This window comes from Sorex fumeus, unplaced genomic scaffold (genome assembly GCF_029834395.1).
Source record: "Sorex fumeus unplaced genomic scaffold, SorFum_2.1 ptg000048l, whole genome shotgun sequence".
NCBI classification, from domain to species: Eukaryota; Metazoa; Chordata; class Mammalia; order Eulipotyphla; family Soricidae; genus Sorex; species Sorex fumeus.
The window spans coordinates 9,231,878-9,254,034 of NW_026606105.1; the positions used below are offsets into that span (position 1 = coordinate 9,231,878).

The window sequence follows — 22,157 nt, forward strand, 5'->3', positions numbered from 1 at the left end:
CCACCAACGCCTCTTTTGTCACATGTTCCAAGGAACAGTTCTTCTCCAGTGTCGAAAACAGCGTGATGTGATTGATGTCTTCTCGTTTCAATCAGACCAATGATGTTGTACTTGATCTTTCGTGCTTGTACCATCAGGTCCTCGATGGATGCATCAGATGCCAGCATACATGCATTAAAAGTACAGACAATCATTTTTGTCTTTCTTCGTTTTGGCAGCCTATTTCTGCCTTGGGATTTTATCAGCCTCTCCTTCCACATTCTTCTCGACTCTGCCGTATTCAGGGTCAGGGGAATGAGATCCATTTTTTTTACTGGATTTAGCATAACAAATAGACCACAGATAGCTTGCCAGGCTCTGCTGTGTGGGTGGGATATTTAAGGTACCCTGAAAAATTAAATGAATGTAAATAAAAGGTCCCGGGAGCTTGGTGTGATAATGTCTGGATCCTGGCCATTGTTGGGGTTACACGGCAGTTGGTGGGTGTAACTGTCTAGCTACTGGCAGGTCCAGTCCCAAACCATGCAGCCTTGGAGATCTCAGCCCTGGGTCCCACACACCTGGGTTCCTCTGCCAGTTCTTTTATGCGTGAGGCTCATCCAAGTGTGTGGAGAGTGGTCCCAGCATGACCTTGTCTGGGGCCTGGAGGTCTTCAGCTGTTGGGCCCATATATATTTTTCTTTCATATATATGTTTTTTTATTTTTTATGGGATAGTTTTGGTGCATTTGAATATATATCTAGGAGTGAAATTACTGGATCATATGGTAAATCTATTTTGAATTTTTTAAGAAATCCCTTTCCTTTTCCCTCATTTTATTTAAACACTGTGGTTTACAGAGTTGTTGTATGATCATAATAAATCATGATGATTTATTATAGGCATTCAATATTCTAACCCCAATCTCACCACCACTGTCACCTGCCCTCCACCATTGTCTCCATTTCCCTAACCACCCGTCAAGTCTGCCCCTATAGCAGGCCCACAATAATTTATTTATATTGCTTGTCACCACTAACTGGCCAATTGAATGATCAAAAAATAGTCCAGTAGAAGAAAAATTATGAAAATTGTTGTATCTCACCATAGCACTGTAGCACTGTCTTCCTGTTGTTCATTGATTTGCTTGAGCGGGCACTAGTAACGTCTCCATTGTGAGACTTGTTGTTACTGTTTTTGGCATATCCAATATACCACGGGGAGCTTGCCAGGAGCTGTTGAGCAGGGGCAATACTCTCGGTAGCTTGCCAGGCTCTCAAAGAGGGACAGAGTAATTAAACCTGGTCAGCCTCGTGCAAGGCAAATGTCCTACCCGCTGCCGGCCCGGAACTCACCGTGAGGACATTAAATACCGTCTGAGGGTTTACAAAGATGTTGCTGATAGTGAAACCTTCTGTGTTAAATGTTTCCACTATTGGACATTGGTTGGCTTCTGTGTTACATTTCCATTCAATCTGGTGTGGTACTCCTGGGATGTTTGTGTTGTAGAATTTGGAGATGTTGCTCCAGAAAATCAAGAATGTTTAAGTGGGTAGCCCAGCCAGAGGGATGGTGACTTTGGGACTTCAGTGTGGTTGCTGGGCCTTTGCTAGGGCAGAAGCTGGTCCATCCCCCTCCTGAGATGACCCAAATTAGGAGATTGCTCCGATGTGTCAGCCGGGAATGGGTATCTGAGAAATGTTTGCGGCTAGTTGATCTGTCGAGATTTGTTTAGGAATCTCTTACACAAGACCAGTCGGTGAACTTTCATGTTGGGGGCTGTATCTGTGAGCATGGGTCATGGTCATGGCTGCCGGGGTCCTGGAATTATGGGGAAACTATGCTGTTTTCTGCTTCCCTTACAAACATTAGTACAGTCCTTTACTTTGTCTTTTAGTGAATTTCTGTTCACTTGTCTTACTATCTCTTCTCATTGTTTTTTTTTCCATTTATTTTTATTAGGTTTTTAATGCCTATCACCCTCTTTCTATAATAGTTTAATGTACACATAACCTTCTTTTCTATCATTTAAAATATGCACAATCATTTGTTTTTATTTTGTTTCTTATATATTTAGATCTTGGCATTTTTATGCTATTACGTGATCAGTTTTCTTTGTAGTTCCCCATGCCTTTCTGTTCTAGAAACAGCTCCGGAAAACTAAAATTTTTAATTGATATTTAAAAATGCTTTCCTGTTTTCTTTTTTTTTTCCTGACTCCTCCTCACTATGAAGCATCATCTGAGGCCAAGAGCCATATTAGTTTTTATAACTGTAACCATTCTCTTCACACTTTTTACTGGAAAAATCCATTCTTTAATTTATTTATTTATTTATTTGGCTTTGGGGCTCCACTTGGCAGTTTTCAGGGCTTACTCCTGATTCTGTGCACAGGGGTCAATCCTGGCAGGCTCAGGGGACCAGATGGAATCCTGAGGATTGAACCCAGGTTGGCCACATGCAAGTATCCTACCACTGTGCTCTCCAGCCCCTGAAAAAAAAATCCATGCCTTTGCCATTAGTTTGTGCTATTTTGTTCTACATTAAGTTTGATTACACTGAGATCTCCTTCTAAAATGCCATTTTGTATATATTTTGAAGCCCCACCCACATGGTGTTGTTCAGGGGCTACTAATGGCCTGATACTCAGGCATCACTCCTAGTGGTGCTCAGAACCATAACGTCCTACGATCTGACCCAGGATACCCACATGCAGAGCTGGTAGGTACACTATTTCTCTGGCCCTGTGTTATTTTTCTTCCTTCCTTCCTTCCTTCCTTCCTTCCTTCCTTCCTTCCTTCCTTCCTTGCTCTTTCTCTCTCTCTCTCTCTCTCTCTCTCTTTCTTTCTTTCTTTCTTTCTTTTCTCTTTGATTTTTTTGGGGGGGCCACATCCAGCAGTGCTCAGAGCTAACTCCTGACTCTGTGCTCAGGGGTCACTCCCGGCTGATCTCTGGGGACCATATGGAATGCCAGGGATCAAACCCAGGTCAACTGCATATAAGGCAAGCAGCTTACCTACTGTACCATAAGACATACTCTGTATGCCTAGCCAATCTTGTTCCTTCCAAATACATTTCTTAGTTATTTATTTTTGCCTGGATTTGAGCCTTTAAATTTTTTCTTCTTTGTTGTTATTAAAGTTATTAGAAAACTAATTCATTTATGATCCTTTTCTATATTTACACTCCTTTCACATATCGTATCATCCAGGAAAGTCATCTTACAGATGCACTGAACACACTCTGTTTAGAGGTAAAGTCCCACATGTGACCCCCTTCTATATGCTGCTGAAATTTCTCAGCTTACAAATTGTCACTTCCTGGTCTTAAACCTATTTCCAAAATTCAGAAATGTCTTCTCCCCAAAATGTGGATGGGTTGTAAAAAAATCACTTTATTGAATATTATAATCAAATGTGTAGAAATGAAGTATACTTTTTTTTTAAGAAAGGAAAATCTAAGAAGAAAACTCCACTTAACATTGTATATATCAGTATATAGATAAGTAGGAAAAAATACTTACAGAAGAGGACACTATTATAAACTCAAATATACTTCCTATAATTTCTTTAGATGCTGCTTTTCTTCCACTTTATATCCTTTACACACTTCTTACCAGAAATGTGTAAGAGTATTTAAAAGTTTGGCACAGCCTTTTAAACTTTGTTAGCAAGAATAAATCCAGTAATCACTAATTTCTTCTCAAAAGACTTTCTAACCCATCCTATAATCTGGCAGTATCATTCTTAGAAAAGAGGATTCTATCTATGAAAAAATGCAAGAGGGCAGGGATGAGAGACCTAGTACAAAGGGTAAGGTGCTTCTCTCTAATGTGGCCCAGCCCAGTTTGATCCATGGTCTGGTACCATATGGTCCCTTGAGCAGAGAACTGGGAGTAATTAGTGCCAAGTGTGGTTCTCCCCCACCACCCAAAACCAAAAAGACCAAAAATTTCATTAGGGCACCCACAAACCAAATAAACAAAAGAAACCACATTTTGTAATGTTTGGTGCATTTGGTTGATCTAGAATCAGGAAAGCCAAAACTCCCACTGTAAACAGTTCAATAGGGGCATTTTCCTAGAATTTCATATTGACTCTGTACTGACCTCTAATGCTTGCATTATCAGCAATTAAACAAAAATTAAACGAGTGGGAGAAATAAAAGGGATATAAGTGAGAAACATTAAAAGATTTGTCCAGAGTCTTATGTTGAGATGCATATAGAAGGAGCACAAGAATTTCTGGTCTGATTCCTGAGCAGGGGTCTTCCTGTGAAGTACATACTGGAGGCTTTCACTCTTCTCCACCTTCATACCTCCCCTACCCCATTTTGCTCTACCTGGTTGCTGACAGGCTTATATTTGAGTCCCGGCTTGTTTAGGATGAGTTCCAGCTGTCTGCGGTTAAAATTGGAGACTCCCAGGGATTTCACCAAGCCAGCATCTTTACATGCTTCTAAAGCCTGTAGAATATATGCCAAGGAATAAAGAAAGAAACATCAAATAAAGCACAAAAACTTGTTTTCAAAAATCTATTATTTCTTTGATGAGGAAAGTCCCTGGTCATGTTAATAAACATTCTGTGAAGAAAAGAAAAGGTGAGGGAGACAGGTAGGAATTCTGAAGGTTTGGGAAATATTGTAGATTATACTAATATTTTCACATTATGCTGAAGCAAACTACTTTAAATTTATTGACATCTTATTTTCTTTTCATTAATTATTTTCCTTATGGGGATTACACTCAGGGCCTCACACAAATGGAAGCATAGACTGCCAACAAACCATTCTCCAAATGACAATGTTAAGTTTTTCTTTATAGCATTGTACCTGATTAATTTTTTAAATGTCTGGACCTTGTAAAAAATGACTTTGGGGACTACACCCAGCCTACTCTGAAGGATCACTCTTGGCAGGATCCTTAGGATCCTGTGGCGTCAGGATTAATCCATCCTAGAAAACATGCATGCTAGTCTTTTGAGCCATTCGCCTGGCCCTCCTATTCTGGAAGTAAATAGTTCTCATACTTATGTGTCTAATTATACATACATACATATATCTAAAATTAGGTCTAGCTTTTATTGGTTTCTAAGTTAATGAAATTTGTCAGAAACCTCCAACCATAATCATAGATTTATCAGTATATTTCTCTATTCTATTTTTTTGCCTTATATATTTTGTAGATATTTTATTTGGCACATATCTGTTTTAAATTGCTAAATACTTCTGGTAAATTGAATCTTTCAGCAATATGTTATTTGTCCTTCCCTATCATTTTTTGAGTCAGTTTTTCAATTGTCTTTGAGATTTTTTATTGAAATTACATAGAATGTATAGATCAATGGTGAAGGATTAATATCTTTTTTCCTTTTTCTTTTGAGTGTCTGCATTTTTTATTTAATCACTGTGAGATACATTTACAACCTTTCATGTTTGAGTCTCAATCATACAATGATCAAACACCCATCCCTCCACCAGTGCACTTTCTCCACCACCAATGTCCCCATTATACCCCCTCTTTCCATCCCTCCCCCTTCCTCCATGGCAGACAATTTCCCCCATGCTCTCTCTCTACTTTAGGGCATTATGGTTTGCAACACAGATTCTGAGAGGCTATCAAGTTTTGTCCTTTATCTACTTTAAGCACACATCTTCCATCCTGACCGATTCCTCCAACCATCATTGTCTTAGTGATCCATTCTCTATTCCAGTTGCCTTCTCCCCCAGCTCATGGGAACAGGCTTCTAAATATGGGGCAATATTCCTGACCCTTATGTCTACTCTCCTTGGGTGTCAGTCCTATATTATGTTATTTTATATTCCACAAATGAGTGTAGTTCTTCTATGTCTGTCCCTCTCTTTCTGACTCATTTCACTTAGCATGATACTCTCCATGGCCAGAGGATTAATATCTTAATGCTTTATAGTCTTTTTATTAAAAATAGTATATTTATCTCTTAAGAGTTTTTTTTTTAAATCACTCCTGGTAGTTCCCAGGGGACCATATTTTGTGCTAGGGATTGAACGCAGATTAGCTACATGTAAGTCTTATGTACTGTATTGGTTCTAGATCATATGTATTACATGGGTAATGCCTGGGTTTTATCAAGAAACACACACACAAAATTTTGTCTATTTAGTGGATGTAAATTAATAAAAATTTAAAACCTCTTAATTTATTTGATCACCTAATCAATATAATAAAGTCACTATCTGTGCCTCATTATCTTATTTATTTAAACTTTATTTGATGACAAGTCTGATTGTCTGCATTTTTTCAAGCTACCATTTGTCAGTCGTCTTTTTGTGGTTATCTCTCTCTTGGTGTTCCTCTCACAATCATGGAGGTGCTGAACCAGTCGACCGTATTCCTCGTCAATGTTGCCAACAACGGCATCTTCCCATGTTGCAGCATTAGTGCCAAAGAGCTTCCAGTTGGTGATCGTTCTGGGAGTTCTCTTCTTAAACTTTGCAGCCCTTTCTCCCCACTCTGTGAAGTAGAATTTTGCACAAAAGAGACAGTGGTCCGATCCCATTTAGAATTTTGGGACAACAGCGTCATTGATCAGGCAAAACCGTCAATTGAATATGATATGGTCTATTTCGTTGTGGAACTGTCCACCGGGAGACTTCCATGTCTAATTTTTAGATTCTGCCTTCTGGAACTGTGAGTTACCACGGATGGTCTTGATCAACATGATGAACTCAGTCTCTCATGCTGTTCGTTCCATTCTAGGCCTTGGGTCTCGATGTGGAGTTCTTCAGCTGATCTTCTCGGTCCTATCTTGGCATTAAAATCAACCACAATGATCTTGTAGAAGGTGTGGTCTTCTTTATAGAACTTCTCCAGCTCCATGTAGAACTTCTCAATTTCTCCTTCATCATAATTGGATGTTGGTGCATAGACAACGAAGATAGAAACTGCCGGCAGTGAGCCACATCAATTCAAGTGTAAATGTCCAATTCGGGTTGTTAGGCATTCGAATGAATCAATGCTCACGGCCAAGTTCGTGTTGACAAGGACACCAATGCCTCTGATGCCTCTTTTATCACATGTTCCAAGGAACAATTCTTCTCCAGTGTCGAAAATGACATGATGTGATTGATGCCTTCTTGTCTCAGTCAGACCAATGATGTTGTACTTGATCTTTTGCGCTTGTACCATCAGGTCCTTGATGGATGCATCCGATGCTAGCATATGTGTATCGAAAGTACAGACGATCATTTTTGTCTTCCTTCATTTTGGCAGCCTAGTTCGGCCTTGAGATTTTATTAGCCTCTTCTTCCTCAACCTTCTCAACGCTGCCATATTGGTGACACTTTCAGGGTCAGGGGAATGAGACCCATTGTAATACTGGTTTTGGCATATTGAATACACAACGGATAGCTTGCAAGGCTCTGCCGTGCAGGCGGAATACTCTCGGTAGCTTGCCAGGTTCACAAAAAGTCGACTGTCTTCGAAAACTCTTGAGCTTATTCGCCAACGTGGTTTGGCAAATGCCTCAGGCAACCGCAAGCAAAAGTCTGAGCTCGCAAAGCAGTGCAGAGATGCAATCAAGAAAGACCTCAAAGAGAGAAGAATAGAAGTATTGGTAGATGAGGCAGAAGCCGGGAAAAGCATTCATAACACCCGCCTGTCCTTTGCCAACTACAAGACCAAGATGACTGCCCTCCGACATCCTGATGGATCTATCACATCTTCCAGAAGGGCAATGGAGAAGATTATTCATGACTTCTACTCAGATCTCATCGATAGCCATGTCCACCTGCCCACATGCCAAATTCCAGGATGGATATGTCGTTCCCAATGTTCTCCCTTCCAAAATCTGACACGCCATTTCGTCAGTAAAGAAGCAAACAGCACCCGGCCCAGACAAGGTCAGACCTGAACACCTGAAGAACCTGCCATCAGTACTCATCAATACGCTGGCTCAGCTCTTCGCACACTACCTGTCTGAATGCAAGGTTCCATCCCAGTGGAAAACCAGCAGGACTGTACTACTGTACAAGAAGGGAGACATCCACGACATTGGCAACTATCTCCCGATCTGCCTATTGTCTGTCATCTACAAGTTGTTCACTCGAGTCATCCTGAATAGGATTAGCAGAACACTAGATGAAGGACAACCATGCAAGCAAGCCGGGTTCTGCAAATAATTCAGCACCATCGACCATATCCACACGATAACCAAGCTCATTGAGGTTTCTCAGGAGTTCAAGATGCTGCTCTGTTTAACGTTCATTGATTTAAAGAAGGCCTTTGATTCTGTTGAGACAGAAGCAGTCGAAGAAGCCCTAGCCAATCATGGCATTCAAGTTCAATACATCAGGATCCTCTGTGAGCTGTATTACGGATTCACTACCGGGATCTCACCATTCTACAAAGAAGTAATCATTGATGTCGAGAGAGGGGTTCGGCAGGGTGATACCATTTCAACGAAAGTCTTTAGTGCCACCCTCGAGAACATCATGCGATGACTGGAATGGGAAGGAATGGGAGTGAAGATAGATGGTTGGCAACTACACCACCTTCGCTTTGCTGATGACATTATTCTAATAACACCAAACATCAGCCAAGCAGCACAAATGCTGACCGACTTCAACCGTGAGTGTGGAAAGGTAGGACTACAGCTGAATATTATGAAGACAATGTTTATGAGAAACAGCCTCGTTCCTGATGCCCCATTCACTCTAAATGGAAAGACCATCTCAGAATGCAACAGTTATGTGTACCTAGGTCGAGAAGTCAACATGACAAATGACCTGGCACCCGAGCTGCGCAGGAGGAAGAGAGCGGCTTGGAACGCCTTCAAGAGTGTTGAAGAAATAGCTAAGAGGACGAAGTACCTCCAGCTCCGGGCACATCTCTTTGATTCCACTGTTCTTACTGCATTAACATATGCCTCAGAGACCTGGGCCCTACACAAATAGGATGAGAATGCTATATGGGTCTCCCAAAGAGGAATTGAAAGAGCTATGCTTGGAGTATCACGTTTCACTCAAATGAGAGAAAGAATCTGGAGTTTCGACCTCCCTCGACGATCAAGAATCAGGGACGCTGTCTCATTTGCCAAGGTATCAAAAATCAGATGGGCTGGTCACGTAATGAGATTTAGAGACGACCACTGGACTAGAGCCGTTACCGACTGGATTCCATGGGATGTCAAAAGACCGCGTAGGTCAGACTTCTTCATCAAGATCATGAACGATCGGTTTGAGGCTCTTCGTGTTCCTAGAACGAACAGATGCCATTGGGCTACACTAGCATGCGACAGGGACAAATGGAGACGTTACTGGTGCCCGCTCGAGCAAATCAACGATTAACGGAAGTCAAGTGATCAAGTGATTAATCTACTTTATCTCCTCTGTTGGCTTGTTTGCTATACTCTGGAAACTTTAACAGTTTCCCTTTAATAGTCTATCATTTTGCTTAATACATTTAGTTGTGATTCTTGATAACTTCTTTTTAATACTCCATGCTCTTTAAATACATCTGTTTTTCCCCCTTCAAATGCTGTTTTTTCTGAGACTTTTATTATGTAGATAATTTCAACTCTAATTTTATCTTTCATATCTATTGCCTTTCCTTTCATATTTGGCCATGGTGCCAATGCAGGTAGCTATGTGGGTGGAGGTCACATATCAGGTTGGAATGCTCGAACCCCCCACGGTGCTTCCCCAGGATCTGTATGTTCTGCAGCTGGCATACGTGTTTGTGAGAGGTCACACAACTTAGTCGAGGTGCTTACACAATGTCAGGGACCTCACTTCCTGGGTGAGCACTGCAACACACTTATCTCTTGGTTGTGTTGTTTGCCAGGAATTGTACCCTTTTCGTGGTGATGCTCAGACACACACTGGCTGTGATGCACCCAGAAATTTCTTGGGGCTCCAGAGATGACCACTACAGACCTGCCAGGATCATACGTGGCCACACAGCAGCACCAGACATAAAATTCACAGCCTCACATTTGCCATGCAGGCTCCCAAAAACACAGAGTTAGATTTAGACCCTCCCAAGCTGCTGCTTTCCTTTCTTACAGGAAGTACATGAGTAAAGTTTGTAGCTGTCTTTAGGTCAGATGGAAATAATCAGATCACACTTTTAAAAAAATTTAGTCTTTTATGGACCGAACATGATTGCCACTCAATGCCTCTTTTGCAGACCACAACACCCAGGAGAGAGAGAACAAAAGGGAATTCCCTGCCACAGAGGCAGGGTGGGATGGGGGGGATGGGGGTGGGAGGAATACTGGGATCCATGGTGGTGGAAAATGGGCAGTGGTGGAGGGATGGGTATTTGATCATTGCATATCGAAACCAAGCACAAAAATTTGTAAGTCTACAACTGTACCTCATGGTGTTTCACTAATAAAAATTATTAGAAAAAATTTTAGTCTTTTAAAATAAGAGTTCCACTTGAGCTTACCTCCCAAGTGGCACAGAGATCAGTAGGGTGAAATAACCATTGGCCATTTTCATCTTTAGGATAAAAATCATCTCCAGGCTGAAAGGCAAAACAAACAAACAAAAAGTGGTAAAGGTAATTGATTTCATTTCAGTGAATTAAAATTATGGAATGAGCTGTCAGTGTATCTGGGAAGGCAATTCAGACTTAAGTGCATTTTCAAAGGACTATCCAGTCATTCTTTGATTTAATACAACAGTTGTGACACAACAATCTCATGATCCCACACTCTGGCATGGATTTTCATTTACCCAGACTTGTTGTTCTGAAGCTGTGAATTTACCTTACTTTTCTGTTGTTAAAGATTTTTGGGGGGCCTGGGGAAGAACAGTATCAGAATCAAATTCAGCCTCTTCACATATGTGAAGGTACTCTATACCCCCAGGTGTAAATTTCTCACTTAGTGACAAATTTACTTACAACAGAAAGAAGTTGGGAAGTGAAACTTTTGGACTCAGCGTTTTGATTTTTACCCTTTTCAAAGCCAAGGAAAGAAAATTTCTTACTATCTTTTATTTATTATTTTTTGAGGAAATACTGGGGATGAAACAAGGGCTCATGCATATAAAACAATCACTTTATTGGTGAGCCCCATCCCATTCCCTGAAAATTTCTTACTATCAAATATATCAGAGATTGGACAATGACGATAAGAGGGAATCCTACAAAGGCTGGAGCCATAGTACAGGAGTGAGGGCACTTGCCTTGCACGCGGCCGACCCGGGTTTGATTCCTAGCATCCCACATGGTCCCCTGAGCACCGCCAAGAGTAATTCCTGAGTGCAGAGCCAGGAGTAACCCCTGAGCATCACCGGGAATGACCCAAAAAGCAAAATAAACACTGTCTAAACAAACACTGTTCTCCCGTTGTTCATCAATTTGCTGGAGCAGGACCAGAAACATCTCCATTTTGAGATTTGTTGTTACTGTGTTTGGCATGTCAAATACATCACAGATAGCTTGCCAGGCTTTGCTGTGTGGGCAAGATACTCTCAGTAGCTTGCCGGGCTCTCTGAGAGGGGCAGAGGAAACGAACCGGGCTGGCTGCGCACAAGGCAAACACCCTACCACTGTGCTATGACCCAAAAGGCAAAATTAAATTAAATTTTTAAAAAATTATATATATAAAAAGAGGGAATCCTTCAGCTAAGAAAAGTGTAGTTCATGACTGGAAGGCTCCCTGAGTCAAGGAAACTGCTTTCTACCTCTCTACCTCTCAGTTCTAGCAAGTTTGTAGCATGACTTATTTTCTTTTCCTTCTGGGTCCTCCAGAATCTCAGCGTCTACTTTTTCTCCCTTATGGTTTATTATCTCCCTTCTCTCCTTTTTTTGGTTATACTTTCTTGAAACTAAACACTTTCTTTATGATTTGCCCCCTCTTCCCATCCACTTACCCCTATATCTGAAGATAGGACCCATCTCTTATGGGCATAGAAATGAAATAGAAAGAAAGAAAAGATGATTTGGGGAGTAGAAAGTAGTAACCATTTCCTGAGCTTGGGAGTATAGCTTTATTCCAAATATATTTGGACTAAGAATCAGAATTCCATTTTGGACATTGGGTACTGAATATGAAATGATCATTAGATATTCAGGTGGATATTTGGAGGGACAGAAGGAATTGAAAATACAATATTGAAAACATCTTAGACACAGGTTCAGAGAGAAGTCATAATTTCAAACAAAAACATTAGGCATATTAAATGGTTTTTGTGGAACCTTCTTTGAACGAAACAGAAGCCATGTCATCTCTGTCTCATATGAGAACCCTGGGTGAGTTACTGTGTGTAGAAAATCTACAGTCAGAATCAACTATCTATCTTCTTATCACAACTGGAATAACAGTCAACTGATATAGTCTTATTGATGACTAGGGGGAAAACAGAAACTTCTGATTGTTACAAAAGACCCCAGCCACACTACTGCCTTCTGTCTGAAGACTCTGGTCTACTAATCCAAAAATTTCATATAACCTCAAAATTTAGACTGCTCTCCTGCTTAGTCTTTTAAAATTTCCCTATGGAAGGGAGGTGGGTACACTGGTGATGAGTATCGTATTGGGATTATGTACATGGGAGGCTATCATTATTATAAATCACAGTACCTCAATAAATTAAATTAAAGTAATGCTTCACTCTCTTTGTTAGTATTAGCATAAATTCCCAGACAAAAGAACCAGGGCCTCATACTTTGCAACTCTCTACATCCTTTTACAAAATTGTGAATTACAAAAACCTGTTACCCTATTATTCAACAGAGTGTTGAGGCTCCTTGCTCAGCAATTAAGCAAGAGAGAGGAATTCAAATTGGACTAGAAGTTAAATTATCACTATTTTCAGATAACATCATTTCGTACTTAGAGAACCAAGAAGACTCTAGCAAAGAACTCCTATAGGCAAACTCATACAGTCAAGTAGCAGGCTACAAAATAAATTCACAGAAATCTGTGGTATTTCTGTATTCAATAAGAGAGTGAAGGAGAGAGAGAGAGAGAGAGATCTCATTCACAAATATGCCAGTTCAAACTCTTTGCTACATATAACTATCAAAAGATTAGTCAGTAATAGGTATGTGATCCAAACAAGGCTAATTATTACTGCCTAAGAGATCTAGACAGTACTAAATTCTTTTGTTTTATTTGTTGTGGGACCACACCTTCAATGTTCAGAGTTTACTCCTGGCTCTGTGTGTCAGGGATCAATCCTAGTAGTGTTCAAAGAGCCATATGGAGTTCCAGAGATTGGAACAGAACCAGGGTCAGCCATGCCCAAGGCAAGAGCCCTACCCACTGTACTTTCTCCCCAGATCCTCTCTGAATTCTTAAATAACTTTGATGATAGAGGTTTGGAGTGTCAATAACCATTGTGTCATCACATGGAGAGATATTTTTGCAAGTGTATTCAACCAAAATAGGGACAAAGAGAAATGGACAGAATGCTCATGCTATATAATTCAATTTCTGAATTTATTTGTGCATGAATTATGTATCTCTTGGAATTATTAATTAGCATCTTTAGCTAATGTCAGTTTAAGTTTGAATTATTCCATTTATGATGAGAGACCTGATTAATAAAGAGGTATTGGGGTATCAAATAATGGACTAACCATGAGAAATTAAATCAAATAGATTGTGAACAATGAGGATTTTCCCACTTTCAGTTGAGAATCAGCAGATTTTGCTGTATAATTGCAAGGAGTCTAGTTAAATGGTTGTTTTGATCTATCTTGAGACTTAGACAATGGACCTATGAAGAGTGGAGTAGGAAAACATTGACTGTTAGAATTCATATTACCTGATCTTGGTACAGGGCTAGAGCGATAGCACAGCAGGTAGGGTGTTTGTCTTGCATACAGCTGACCCCGGTTTGATTCCTCCACTCCTCTTGGAGAGCCTGGCAAGCTATGAGAGTATCTCGCCCACAGGACAAAGTCTGGCAAGCTACCCCTGATGTTGATATGCCAAAAACCGTAATAACAAGTCTCACAATTTGTTGTGAGACGTTACTGGTGCTCGCTCAAGCAAATTGATGAACAATGGGAGGACAGTGCTACAATGCTACAGTGATCTTGGTACTGACTCCCCAAACCATTTTTGCTTTCTCTTCCTTTAAAGGGCATGTAAAGTAAATTTTACATTGCACATATTCATTTACATTATGTTGTACAAGGACATTTCCATAACTATTTGATAGGAGAAAGTGTTTATCTGGGTGTTGGGAAACTAACAAGTAGACCACCGTTGGGGAATTGCATGATGGTTTGATAAAAAGAGTTTACGCTATAACTAAGACACTTGAAATTCAGGTAATTTGTTTGGTTTTTTTTGTTTGTTTGGGGCTACACTTGGCATTGCTCATGGGTTACTCTTGGCTCTGTACTCAGGAATTACTCCTGGTAGTTCTAGGGGATCATTTGGACCAAGTGAGATTCTGGGGTGATGGAAATTTATGGTATGTATCTTTGATTTTTTTAATTTATTTATAACATGTACTCTTAGTGGGTAAAAACTGTAAAGATGCCCACCCTGTCTGCAAATGGAATGAACTTCCCTGTTCCAAGCTAAGAAAATGCTGATTTTAGGAAACTTTCTGTGGTCATAGTGATAAGGTGTCTAGATGCAGTGTACCTCACCTCTCTTCCTGCCCCCCCCCCCCCGCCCCGCATTGCCTAAGCATGAAGTAAAGGAATGATGAGTTAGCAGTAATGCTAATTTTGTTTAAGGTGTCAAGGGCTTGCTTACCCTAGACACACACTGCTCAACTGGTGTAAATAAAAACCTCCTTGTTATCTTGCTATAGATTGTCTTGGTGTGCTTAGTCAAGTGAATATCTGTTAAAATAGGGAAATCTAACCCAGGTTGCAAGACAAGCACCCTATCTGTTGTACTATCTCTCCAGCCTTGTGAATTCAATCATGAATCTATTACATATAATCTTTTTTTTCCCCTTTTGGGTCACACCTGGCAATGCTCAGGGGTTACTCCTGGGTCATGCACTCAGGAATCACTCCTGGCAGTGCTCAGAACCATATAGGAACCATATGGGATGCTGGGAATCGAACCTCGTTCAGTCACGTGCAAGGCAAATGCCCTACCCACTATGCTATTGCTCCAGCCCCCACATAATCTTTCTGTGAATTTTTTGGGCTAGATTAATACTATATGATCAATGGTAACAAAACACATTCTATGATATTATGCAATGAACTATCTTCATACACACAGCTAGGGCAAAGATCAAACATCAGAAGTTCATTCTTCACACATCCAAACTCACCTTAAAAGCCATTGGTAGTTCAATGATATAAAGATCCACGTAGTCTACCTGGAGACATTTGAGTGTCCTTTCTAGGTATGGACGAACCATCACTGGCTCTAAATGTGTACACCACAACTGAAAGAATAAAAGTAAACTGACATTTACACTTATTTGCACAAGAATGTAGACCTTTAATTATTTTCAAAGTAGTCATAAATATTTGATGTGCTCTTTAAACTTCCCCAAAGTATGGCATGCATAGTTTCTTTTTTGCTTCGCTTTTCTATTTTTCTTTTTGCAGTGTTACCTTAGTATAAGATGAACCAATGTAACTATTAGCATCAGAGTATAGCTTTATCAAGATATTGTACATTAACTTAAAGATTACTTGAACCAAAGAGCACCTAATACAGTGATGGTCTCTTTCTGCCCAGTGTTAATCTCATTACTCATCCTCTCCACTTTCTTATCTCCTCTTCCTGTGTCTAGGAAACATATGTCTGTCTAATTGTTCTGACCTAGCCTGTTGCTGCTTGGTTTTTATATTAGAAAAAATATAAAAGCCTGTTGCTTAATCTGGGCCAGAATTCTAGTTGTATATGTGACTTAAGTGGATTCTTCCTACTGTTACAGGTGGTGCAGATGTTGGGTATACTTTGTTGTGTTTATTTGGTTTGGGGCCACACCCAGTGGTGCTCAGGACTTCCTCCAGTTGTTGTGCCTGAGTTTCAGAACCCTAATTGCAGAAAGACCAAGTCCACACACGATAATGCAAAAGCAAAGGACCTTTATTACTAGCCCGAGCCAGTGCTAGCTCGAGCTAGGGTCCAAGTCTCATCCAATGCAGTGGAGTCTTGACAAAGACCCCGCTTCCAAATCACAAGCAGTGTCTATAAGGTTCAGAGTTAAGAGGCAATTTATATACTGGTCTATTTTTTATCATCGGCCCTATTACAACAGTGGTCAGGAATTAGACAATGGTTACTAACAGTTTCTAAGGAGGGTAAAGTGACCCTCATGACCGGCCAGACCTAACTGCCCAATTTCTTTTTTTTTTTTGTAAAAGAACTTTTAATATTTCCCATAAATCGATGATCAACGGGAGAGCCCATAATATACAATGTTTTTTTTTTAATTTTTTTTTTACAGTTGTAGATTTACAATTTTTTGTGCTTGGGTTTCAATTATACAATGATCAGATACCCATCCCTCCACCAGTGCCCGTTTTTCACCACCATGGATAATATCCCTCCCACCCCCATCCCCCATCCCCCCCTGCCTCTGTGGCAGGGCAATCCCCTGTGTTCTCTCTCTCCATTTGACTGCCCAATTTCTTATCTCAGCAAATTACTCAATTGGGAGTCTACCAGAAACTGCAAGTCCTGCTTTGGAGAAACAAAAACGGAGGCCTAACTGAGACTTCATGTTGGCTACATCTTGTCATGGCATCGGTTTCACCCTCGCACTGACTCTGCACTCAGGGATCACTCCTGATGGAGCTCTGGGGGTGTGTGGATTGGACTGAAGTCGGCTGCGTGCAAGGCCAATGTCCTACCCGCTTACTATCTCTCTGGCCCCAAAGACATGTTTAAATCAAACAAAAATCAAATAATTACATAAATACATTTTCCTGTATTTTATTCAAAAATAGTTTCAGAAAAGCCTATTTCAATGTAAATACAAAACCAGTCACATAAATATATTTCTCTACCTTTTATTCAAGGACAGTTTCACTAAAATCAAAGTGAAGCCAATGTCTTTAAGTTGAGTTAGGGGAATCCCTGGTTGGTATATATGGTGACTTTGTAGTGGTAAAATATGTGCTTCTGATCTCTATATATGATAAAAGGGAAACATCTAAAAGCAAAAGATGAATTAAATTGTACTAGACGATTTATTCAAGTGATATAATTTAAAAACTGGTTGAGTTACTCAGATGAACTGAGTTTCCCATAATTATTTGTTAAAGTTAACGGTTTTGTTATTTTTATTAATGTGGGCCCAATATAGTCATATGTAACTGTACACCCAGATTTGTCACAATAAAGGAGAAGGATAAAGAAATGGTGAATAAGCAAATTGTGCACTTTAATGATAAAGAATGATGAGAGGGTATTGATCCTTCTCAAGCCTTTGGACTGTAAACTCTTTTCATTGAATTAGACCAACCCATTGCACTAAAAATAAAATCTGAGATTCAGATAGAAGAAATGATTATTAGCATTATGAGTTGGTTGAGATGTATTATTTATTTTATATGATAAAATTATAATAGAGTTAAAATAAGGACATCCCAGTCACATTTCAGGGGTGACGAAGGTTAAGGAAACTTTCAAGTGTTTTTTTTTTTTAATTTTTATTAGTGAAATACCATGAGGTACAGTTGTAGACTTACAAATTTTTGTGCTTGGGCTTCAGTTATACAATGATCGAGTCCCAGGCCCAAGAACTGCATCTACAATTCCATCAATCACAGGGTGTTTAATGAAAGGGCCTGAGGGTGCAATGCTGCTTGGTTCCTGCAAATCTGGGAATACCAGAGGCATCTTTGGGTGCTGAAGCCCTCCAGAGATGCATCTGGTAAGACTTTGGGGACCATAAAATGCCAGAAATCAAGCCCACATCTCCAAGAGTCTAAGTATGCACTTCACATTTTTGAGCTGTCTCTTTGATTTCAAGACATATGCCTTTTTAACAACAACAACAACAAATCTCAAGAGAGATTTTCTTGAAGTTGGAGATAGATAAGCAGATTAAAGAATTTATGAAGCTGCTATCTTATAAATCATGGGATAAAAATTAAAACTGTAATCTTAACATCACCTGAGAACAATATACTCTGTCACCACTGTAGACAATATTCAGAGCATTTTTGTTCCCTAGGAGTCAAATAAAGCTTATAAAACAGTGAGGGAAAGTCACAAAATCATAAATATACTTCTGTGTGCTGAATTCTTCATATTAGTCTTCTGAGAAATAAGAAATCTAGCTTGTACATTAGATATTAGATTGTAGTCCAAGTCTTTCCGGTTGGATTCAAGTTTTCCAACATGACAGATACTGCAACAACTGTTTGATAGAAAGGCAATTTTTCAAATGAATCTCTCTTGGTGGTACTTCATTTCAAAACCAACTTTAAACCATGTTTTTTCTTTGAAAAATACATATAAAAATGCAAAAGTATTTCTAAGAAAAAGATAAAATAGTGCTTAATATCTTGGTAAGAGTGAAGACTTTGGGAGTTGAGAATTCACTCGTCTTGGTAAGTCTAACATCACAGCCCTCTATGTTATCTCCTTAACCTGAGTACAACATTCCTTAGCAGAGAATGACACTAAATCAACCATCCAGGTGAGAGAAAGGGAAGCACTCACCTTTCCACAGTAGAAAAGATCCTCTCTCTGGAGCATTCCTTCTCTTATCTTCTCCTTGAAGGCCTGGCCTACTTCATGTTCATTGCGATAGAGGTAGGCCCCATCAAAATGCCGGTACCCTAAATCAAGAGCCATCTTCACTGCTGTCAGGCAGGACCCTGCAGGGGTCTGAAATGATAATGGTGATTAGTGGAGAAGAGAATTAGGTCTTTGCTCTTTTTCATTGTTATTATTATTATTATTATTTATTTATTTACTGTCACTGTCCTCCCATTGTTCATCAATTTGCTCAAGTGGGCCCAGTAATGTCTCCATTGTGATACTTGTTACTATGTTTGGCATATCGAATATGTCACAGGTAGCTTGCCAGGCTTTGCTGTGCAGGAGAAATACTCTCGGTAGCTTGCCGGGCTCTCTGAGAGGGGCGGAGGAATCGAACTCGGGCGGATCATGTTGGCTGCATGCAAGGCAAATGCCCTACCCGCTATGCTATCGCTCCAGTCCATTATTATTATTATTGTTATTATTATTTTACTTCTTGTGGAGGTATATCTAGCAGTGCCCAGGGTTTTCTTCTGGCTCTGCTCTCAAGGATTGTGCTGGTGGTGCTCAGGGATCATATGGTGGTGGCAGAGATCAGCTCCATCTCACTGGACTGTTTCACTGGCCCTTTATCCTTCTTAACCAGGTCACTTGTGAAGGTTAACATTGTTTTGTCCTTTGTCCCTTGCTACAGGAAGCTTAAGTTTAATTGGTTACACCTCTAAGTGCTCCCAAGGCACTCCCATTTCTCTGTTTTTTTTTTTTTTATCTTTAACCTCCTCTTTGTGCTCTGCTTCCCTAACTGGTTAATCACCTTTATCCCCAAATCAGACCTGTAACTTTTAAGGTCAGATTCCTTTAAGGACTCTGAATTCTGTATTTGTAAGTGAAATATCGCTTTTCTTCTTCCCTTAAGTCTTTTACATAGTATACTATCTTTTTTGTATAGACACAGGAAGACAGTTAATGCTATGCTTTTGTAACTTGGCAGTTAATTGACTGAAAAATATTTACTCTTGGGCATCTATCATATGTACTCGACTTAAGCCTCAGTTGCTCTTAGTTCCTAGCACCCCAAAAGCAGTGTCCCATCGATGGGACTGGATGAACCCAGGGCAAGCTGTGAGCTACCCTGACATTGAAAAGGGACAGGCCAAGTGCCATAAAACTTATAATAAGTTAAGAACACGTTCATGGACAAATTCTGTCACGATCCAGAGTAACAACTGGATTAGAACCCTGCTAGGGTTAGGAAAGACTAATGTGGACTGAGCACTGTAGTCTGGGATCTATAGCAAGGTGTCCCCAGGAGAGCCACCCTACAAACTTAATATATCTCTTACTGTGTCCATACAGAAAGATTATTAAGAAGTAACTCGGGCAGCATAAGAGAAGGAACACATGGAGGGTGCGGGAACCACAGATCCCGGAGGGGGAAAAAAAAAAAAAGAAAAAACAGGTTCCAAAAAGAGCCGAGATCACCGGCAAGTTCCAGATGGAGTAGGTGCCGCATCCCGCCTCCCCCAGATGGAACCCCGGTGACCAGAAGCCTCTACAAACACAGCTCGAGTATGCGGGAACGAGGACTTTTTCTCAAAACCGCACGGCCGCTTACGCGGCCGCGCGACATCTCTCTATATACAAAGTGATCAATGAGAAGTAAACCACCCAATCTTTCTCCCTGAAAATCAGAGTTAAGTTTGGAGCATGGCCACAGCCCCAGAAACATAAGGACTTAATGCAGAACCCAGCAGCTTAGAGCAGAAAAGTGAATGGACGATGCGTTAACCCAGGCCATCATTTCTGCCCAGAGGGGAAAGGGTGTTGCCCCATTCGCCCTCTCTTCTCTGGAAAGAAGGATGGCGGCCGCATGGGAGCCTTGTGGACAGCAGGTATGAGCCGGGGGTGTGGGGGGCGACTAAAACCTCACGAGAAGGGGGGCGTTCCGGTCCGTCCTTCACGCCCTACCGAGGTCAACAGTTGTCCCCCACGAGCGGCTCCCCAGCACGGCCACAGTCCCAGAAGCACAAGGACTTAATGCAGAACCCGGCAACTTGGAGCAGAAAAGTGAAAGGACTATGCGTTGATCCAGGCCATCAAGTCTGCCGGAGGGGAAAGGGTGTTGCCCCATTCGCCCTCTCTTCTCTGGAAAGAAGGATGGCGGCCGCATGGGAGCCTTGTGGACAGCAGGTATGAGCCGGGGGAGTGGGGGCGACTAAAACCTCATGGGAAGGGGGGCGTTCCAGTCCGTCCTTCACGCCCTACCGAGGTCACCAGTCACCCCCCACAAGCGGCTCTCCAGCACAGCCACGGCCCCAGAAGCACAAGGACTTAATGCAGAACCCAGCAGCTTGGAGCAGAAAAGTGAACGGACTATGCGTTGACCCAGGCCATCAAGTCTGCCGGAGGGGAAAGGGTGTTGCCCCATTCGCCCTCTCCTCTCTGGAAAGAAAGATGGCGGCTGCATGGGAGCCTTGTGGACAGCAGGTATGAGCCGGGAGTGTGGGGGCGACTAAAACCTCATGGGAAGGGGGGCGTTCCGGTCCGTCCTTCATGCCCTACCGAGGTCACCAGTTGCCCCCCACGAGCGGCTCTCCAGCACGGCCACAGCCCCAGAAGCACAAGGGCTTAATGCAGAACCCAGCAGCTTGGAGCAGAAAAGTGAACGGACTATGCGTTGACCCAGGCCATCAAGTCTGCCGGAGGGGAAAGGGTGTTGCTCCCTTCCGCCCTCCTCCCTCTGGAAAGAAAGATGGCGGCCACATGGGAGCCTTGTGGACAGCAGGTATGAGCCGGGGGTGTGGGGGCGACTAAAACCTCATGGGAAGGGGGGCGTTCCGGTCCGTCCTTCACGCCCTACCGAGGTCACCAGTTGCCCCCCACGAGCGGCTCTCCAGCACAGCCACGGCCCCAGAAGCACAAGGACTTAATGCAGAACCCAGCAGCTTGGAGCAGAAAAGTGAACGGACTATGCATTGATCCAGGCCATCAAGTCTGCCGGAGGGAAAAGGGTGTTGCCCCATTCGCCCTCTCCTCTCTGGAAAGAAAGATGGCGGCCACATGGGAGCCTTGTGGACAGCAGGTATGAGCCAGGAGTGTGGGGGCGACTAAAACCTCATGGGAAGGGGGGCGTTTCGCTCCGCCCTTCACGCCCTACCGAGGTCACCAGTTGCCCCCCACGAGCGGCTCTCCAGCACAGCCACGGCCCCAGAAGCACAATGACCTAATGCAGAACCCAGCAGCTTGGAGCAGAAAAGTGAAAGGACTATGCGTTAATCCAGGCAATCATTTCTGCCCAGAGGGGAAAGGGTGTTGCTCCCTTCCGCCCTCCTCCCTCTGGAAAGAAAGATGGCGGCCACATGGGAGCCTTGTGGACAGCAGGTATGAGCCGGGGGAGTGGGGGCGACTAAAACCTCATGGGAAGGGGGGCGTTCCGGTCCGTCCTTCACGGCCTACCGAGGTCACCAGTCGCCCCCCGCGAGCGGCTCTCCAGCACGGCCATGGCCCCAGAAGCACAAGGACTTAATGCAGAACCCA

At 41.9% G+C, this 22,157-nt stretch overlaps 1 protein-coding gene across 1 annotated transcript in view; it reads right to left on the minus strand.

Moving 5' to 3' along the window:
• Positions 1-22,157, minus strand: part of AKR1D1 (aldo-keto reductase family 1 member D1) — a 74,935-nt gene that overhangs the window by 29,375 nt on the left and 23,403 nt on the right. Inside the window, exons 2-5 of the mRNA XM_056123995.1 lie at positions 18,579-18,746; positions 15,223-15,339; positions 10,409-10,486; positions 4,321-4,443 (exon numbers count right to left, since the gene is read on the minus strand). Of these exons, the coding sequence (XP_055979970.1) occupies positions 4,321-4,443; positions 10,409-10,486; positions 15,223-15,339; positions 18,579-18,746 (486 nt within the window). The remainder of the gene's footprint in view (positions 1-4,320; positions 4,444-10,408; positions 10,487-15,222; positions 15,340-18,578; positions 18,747-22,157) is intronic.